Here is a 6,565-nt window from a genome sequence, read left to right on the forward strand (position 1 = left end):
CTAAATAAGATAAAACATCACATCAAACCTATAATTATTATATTTTTTCTCTCATAAAAAGTCAAAAAAGTAAAAAAAAAATCTTTTCAAACGAGACTTTTTAGTCCTAAATTAAAATAATCAAAAAATTAAAAAACTAAAAAGCCAACCTACTCCCCAAACCAACCCTAAAGAGTAGAATATGGTTTCGTTTGAGAAGTGGATTGACTTTTTGATTTTTTTAACTATTTTAACTTGAGGTTGAAAAACCTGATTTGGGAAAAAATTTTAAATTTTTTGTGAAAAAAATAATGTAATGATTATTTATTTTATTAAACTAAAAAACCTATTTTATTTTTTTTAAAACTAAAATAGCAAAAAAAAAACCTGACTTTTAGCCTTCCAAACGAAGCCTATTTCTCATCCATGTATCCAACAAGTGGAAGGCTGACACGTAATTATCAGAAGAAACGAGGGGACTGTCAATGTGTGTGCCGAGCCGCCGAGTATTAAAGACCTCCCCATCCCAACTAGCCATCGTTTCTCTCGACTACATCGCATCTCTGCCTCTGCCTGAGTCCTGAGAGATCAGATCGCTCAGGTTTCCCCAATTCCTCCTCCTTCTTCGTCTCTATCATCACCAGAATACCCAATTTTGCAGCCAAATTTTCTCAGTAGCTTTCGATTCTTTACTCAGTTCTAGGTTAACACTTCAATTCAACCCTACCGTCTACGATTTACTGATTCTTTCAACGAAAATGTTATCTATTGGCTTATAGGGATTCTGATATTGTCACCGTTAGTCAACGTAGTCACTCTGTACCAAATCTTCATCAAGCTTTCAAAATTTGCAGCTATGGCGATTCGGTTCACCGTCACCTACTCCGGCTATGTTGCCCAAAACCTCGCAGCCTCGGCTTCCAACAAAGCCGGAGGTTGCCGATTGTTTAACGAATGCTTCGTCCGCTCTCGTTTCTTCTGTCACAACCAGAAGCCCGAAGTCGATCCCCCCGCCGCCGCCGCCAGGAGCTACCACCAACAACCTGATTTCCGCCGCCCGAAATCGAGCTGTTCGACCCTCTCTGGTGAAATCTTCGGCGAGAGTTGTAAGTCGCCGCTTCTTGTCGGCCTGATTTCGTTGATGAAGTCGTCGGCCAGTGTTTCGACTGCTTCGTCTATGGGGGTTTTTGGGATTTCGCCTGGAAAAGCCTCTTCGATGATCCCTTTTTTGCAAGGATCGAAGTGGCTTCCTTGTAACGAGCCGAGTCCTGTCTCGGCTAGTAATGAGGTGGATAAAGGTGGAACACTGTGTATCAAGAATGATTGTTCGGTGGAGGAGGAGGATATCTCGAAGGTGTATAGTCGAACTCCATTTGAGAAGACCAATTGGCTTTCGAGGTTTTTCAATTTTCGTTCTGAGGATGCAAAGGCCGTCTTCACGGCGTTGACTGTTAGTATCCTTTTCCGATCGAGCTTGGCCGAGCCAAGATCCATTCCGTCGTCTTCTATGTACCCAACTCTGGACGTGGGCGACCGGATATTAGCGGAGAAGGTATAAGCTCGTTTACCTTTGCTGATTTTGTCATTTGAATGCTATCTTATTTGTAAATTGTGTTTTTTTTATTTTATTTTTAATTACATGATTGTGAATGTATGTAATTGGATTGGAGTATATAATAGATATTGGGTGAATCATAATTGTGAATGAGCCATAGCCAAAATTAACATTTGAGCCAATTTTGATAGTTGTATTGTTTAGAAGGTAAAAAATACACATTGAAATAAGATTGTGTTAACACATTTCAATTCAATAAACTGGCCTAACTTTGTTAACATTATGCTCTACTTCTTTTTAACATCCTTATGTATGGAACCAAAACCAATTTTTAAGAGGACTTATGAAACTATCTTGGCTTCGTTTGGGAAGTTGCTATTTAAGTTGCTATTTTAGTAGGCTATTTTAGTTTTTGGCTATTTTAGTAAGCTAAAATTTTTGTGTTTGGGAAGATGATTGGATTTTTTTGTGGTTGGATGCGATGTTTGTGAGAGAAAAAGTGAAATGATTATGGGTTTGATGTGATATTTTGTTTTATTAGCTATTTTAGCCTATTTTGTCTTTTTGTGAATTTTAGCCTAAACTAGGCTATTTTTTTTCTTGCCAAACACCCAATAAATGTAATCTGTTTGCTGTGTTCTAGCTTCTAATTTATTTTAACAATCCCAATTTCTTTAAAGGCATAATTCACTTTGTGAAGCTTCATGCTTTATGCTGAAAACCTTTAGGAAGGCATTGTCAGATAATTAGTCTAATATGCTGAATAATTAGTCTGATTCTTTTCATTAACTCATATCTTATCTGATTCTTTTCATGAAGTATATTCAGACAGATGTTTTAATGCTTCGTACATATTTTTCCTTGCAGTACAATAGGGGTCCTTCAACTTGTGCTCTCCATCGATATTAACAACGTTTTGGCATTCTGTCACAGATGTAAAATGTCATTCTAATATTTCTCCTTTTGGTTAATGTTGACTGTAAATAATAATAGGTGTTACAAATTTATTGCCTTTTCATCGATGTTATCATTTCTGGTAATATACCCAAAAATGTCATGGTTTTTGGAAATTGTCATTAATTCATTGATAAAAGATACTTCATTTGGTTTTATGTGTAACTTAAGTGTAAGATTTCTGGTTGTTAAAGATGAGTCTTTACTTTTGTGAATATTGAGTTGATGTTTGCTGATGGTTTTGGTGTTTCAGGTTTCGTATGTTTTTAGAAAGCCTGAAATTTCAGATATTGTGATTTTTAAGGCTCCTCCAATTCTTCAGGTGTGTTTTGAATTTGCAGAATGAGCAAATAACAATTTTCATACCAATGCATTAGAAACTAACTATATTTGTTGCTGTGTTTTGGGTACGCCATGCAGGAAGTTGGCTATAGTTCGTGTGATGTTTTTATTAAAAGAATTGTTGCAAAGGAAGGGGATTTTGTTGAAGTAAGTTCTCTTCTCCATCTGAGTGATGAATCCTCTGTACCTCATCTCGACACTAATTTCATCCAACTCTGTGTGTAATAGGTACGTGATGGTAAATTGATGGTGAATGGTATTGTGCAAGATGAGGGTTTCATTTTAGAGCCCCTTGCTTATGAAATGGATCCAGTGGTAATGATTCCTGCTTCTTGTTATTTTGGCTTTCTTTACGTCAATTTCTTGTCATTACTGTTATTAAATGCCTAAAACATTTATCACATTGGTCTGAAATTTTTGGAATTCAATTTATGCAGCTTGTTCCTGAAGGTTATGTGTTTGTGATGGGGGACAACCGCAACAACAGTTTTGATTCCCATAACTGGTAATTCTGGTTCCCCAATATTAACATTTCCTGATAAGTATTTTGTTTGGATATTGTAGTACAATTTGATAGTTGTCATTTAAAAAATTTTCATGATTATTTTAACATCCAAATCACAAAAAATGGAGGCATACAAACAAATTTTTTTGTTTGGTTATTTTATTTTTTTATCGTGCATTTATACTAGGGAGGATTTATTGTGACATGTTACTGCGTGTGTCTTTTACAGGGGTCCACTTCCAATAAAAAACATTGTTGGTAGGTCAGTTCTTCGTTATTGGCCCCCCTCCAAAGTCTCCGACACTATTTATGAATCACCCGTGAAGAAGGCTGAAGTTGCATTCTCTTGACCTCACGTCCCCCCCCCCCCCCCCCCCCCCCCCCCCACCCCAAAGTCTCCGACACTACTTATGAATCATCTGTGAAGAAGGATGCAGTTGCAATCCCTTGACCTCATGTCTGTCCTGATGTTTGAAGATTGGAGAGGGGATTGCCATATAACTGTTCTCATCCCCTTAATTATCTTACCAATTATTTTCCCCCACCCATTTGGCTCAATGTTGAGCAGTTTGTGAATGTATTTGACCTTTGCTGGCAATATATTTTGCTTATTTGGAATATATGTTGGGATGGATCATCTCATCCATCAGTGTGTGACATAAATGTTTGTCAATGGCCTAACAATCTGTTTTGGCATTCTTTTCTGTAATGACTTTGGAACTTATTTCTGCAAAAACAAGTGGGAAAAACTGGAAGAAAAAGATTCGGACCCTCAGGTCCTCTGGTTTGCTAAGAATCTGTCTCTCTGTAGTGGTGTAATGTTGTGGCAATGAAATTGAGTACTGAGAGACCTTATGAATGAAATGACTATTTGGTAGTGGTTGAAATTGTAATTGTCAATTTGTTTGCTGTCGAGATTGAACAATCGCTATTTTTAAGGAATAGGTATAGGATGTACAATATTCCTTGGCTCTAGTGTTTGCTTGTTCACCTGTAAAGTCACCAGGAAGGTTTTTTTGGAGTAATCTAACTTGTTTAATTTGGTCGACATTTTCATTTAATATTGTGCATTTTTTAAATTCCTGGTGAGTATTTGGAAGAGCTTCTTTGGGCGTATGAACGCAATTGCTAGCTGTTTTATAGTCTTTGTGGTGAATTTTACCAGTGGATCAAGTTTGCATCGCACCTGTGGGGTTGCCTAATTATACTGAGTGCTTTGCCATCATCGTTACTGTTTATTTAATTTTAGAACAAAGTATTACTAGTTTAATTTTTGTTCTGGTTATTATTTTTATTTTCATTACTATTACTCAATTAATATGATCAAGGCAATTACATTAAATTGGTTGCATGAATTATGTTTAAAGGTTGCATACTCAATTTGAATCCATGACTGTCCAATTATATACCCATTTGAAACTCATTTAAACGTGTTTAAATTCATAAACAAGTTTAGATGGGTTATATCTCACAAATTCGATTAAGTTAGGTTTAATTTGGTTGCTCATGAATACCCATTTAAACGGATATCACCACAACCACACTATCACCTCTACCACCAACAACCACCTCCATGCAAGACAAAAACTAGACAGGCACACAAAAACTATGCAATCAATGGCAATTGTCCTTCACTTGTAGTTAAAACACAAATTTGGACTAAAAGAAATAATCCATTCACCAGAAAACTGAATGCTTTTTAAACCGCTAATAGATCTTACGATTGATTCATTATTTCACAAACAAAAAACACAACCAAAATCACAGCGTCTGCACTACCTTCGGGGATTTTGATAACATAGACCACTACAATTTGTTGCATTGAGAATGAATAGCAGGTGACTATAGCTAAAACACAGATATGCCAACAATCTGGCGCTTAGATCCACAGAAGGAACCATACTATTTTTTTTTTTTTTTTGACATAATTATATTATAAACTAATAAAATTCATTACATTTTTAGCCAACTTGTGAGTTGGTTCAATTACAACACTCGAAACTATAGTAATACTTAAGATTAAGTAAACCTGCTACTAAGACTCCTAATATCGTCAATAACGGTAAGTATGTTCCAATCTGATTTACAAATGCCATTCGAAATATCAAGCAAAATTTGGCAATCTATAACAATGGAAATTGTAAGAAGATGATTTTCAATTTCCCACTTGATAGCCCCCATGCATGCTCGAGTTTTTGCTGCTAAAGGGGATGGCAAAGGATTTGCCTCGCTTCCTGACCAATAAGAACCTTAGGTCATGTTTGTTTGGGTGGACATGAGCTTGGGATTGGACTAATAGTCCAATAAAATTATTAATCCAATATTTGGTTAAACAATTGAAGTACGGACTAATTATTTTAAACATGACTATTAGTTAAGATAGGATACATAATCCAACGGATTCGTAGTCTTCGGACTATTAGTCATGGGAATGCTAATCCAGTCCGCCCAAACAAACATAGCGTTAGTGTATAACAAACCCAACCAACAGCAACTTTGCCTCATTCTCTGTCCTTCCAAGCTGCATCAATTAACAAGGAATTGACATGCAATGCTTGAGTGTTAGCAGTAGTATTCATTAGTAGACAAGGCCTACTACATAACTCAGTGGTATTTACATCTGTATTTGAGGGCTTAGGTGGTTGAATAAGCCTTTTCCTCTTTACAGATACATACAACTCTTGCTTCAAATTTATTGATTGTATTGGGTTCATTAAGGTATTTTTAAATCCTACACTATTTCGTTGTAACCATACAGCCCACAGTACAGTTATGGATTGAAGCAGAAGATCTTCATGCTTAACCTATTCCACCCGTTGTGTAAACCATTCCTTAAAGCTCGAAGGTTCTCCAGCTGAGAAGTCCAATCCTAAAGATGACCCTCGCCAAATTCTTTGAGAATCAGGACACATCAATGAAACATGCTCCATGGTTTCATTATCAGCTCGACACCTACAATAGATAGTATCTAAATTCATCCCCTTTTCCCTTAAATTCCAACAAATCGACAAAATATTGTGCAAGTTGTTGGTGAAAATACCAAAAAAAATTATATTTTATTGATAAAAAATTGCAAAGAAAATGAGATACAAATAGATTAGGCTGAGGCACGAATATCTCGTTTTCTTTAAGGAGATCAAGCCCACTGTGGTAGGAAGAACCCAAATATTAGTGCAGCAGTCACAAAACTATGACTTGTCCCCTCCAGGATATAACAAGCTGACCACTTG

The 6,565-nt window shown here is 36.3% G+C and overlaps 1 protein-coding gene across 1 annotated transcript; it reads left to right on the forward strand.

Annotated features, from left to right (window-relative positions):
• Nucleotides 1-401: 401 nt before the first annotated feature.
• LOC114288399 (thylakoidal processing peptidase 1, chloroplastic) lies at nt 402-4,226 on the forward strand. The gene is made up of 6 exons (XM_028231900.2): nt 402-1,531; nt 2,742-2,810; nt 2,909-2,977; nt 3,059-3,145; nt 3,268-3,335; nt 3,565-4,226. The coding sequence occupies exons 1-6, from the start codon at nt 836-838 to the stop codon at nt 3,683-3,685; spliced, it is 1,110 nt and encodes a 369-aa protein (XP_028087701.2). The 5' UTR covers nt 402-835; the 3' UTR covers nt 3,686-4,226.
• Nucleotides 4,227-6,565: the final 2,339 nt, after the last annotated feature.

The sequence above is a fragment of the Camellia sinensis genome, chromosome 6 (genome assembly GCF_055761805.1).
Source record: "Camellia sinensis isolate YWXY chromosome 6, ASM5576180v1, whole genome shotgun sequence".
Taxonomy (NCBI): Eukaryota; Viridiplantae; Streptophyta; class Magnoliopsida; order Ericales; family Theaceae; genus Camellia; species Camellia sinensis.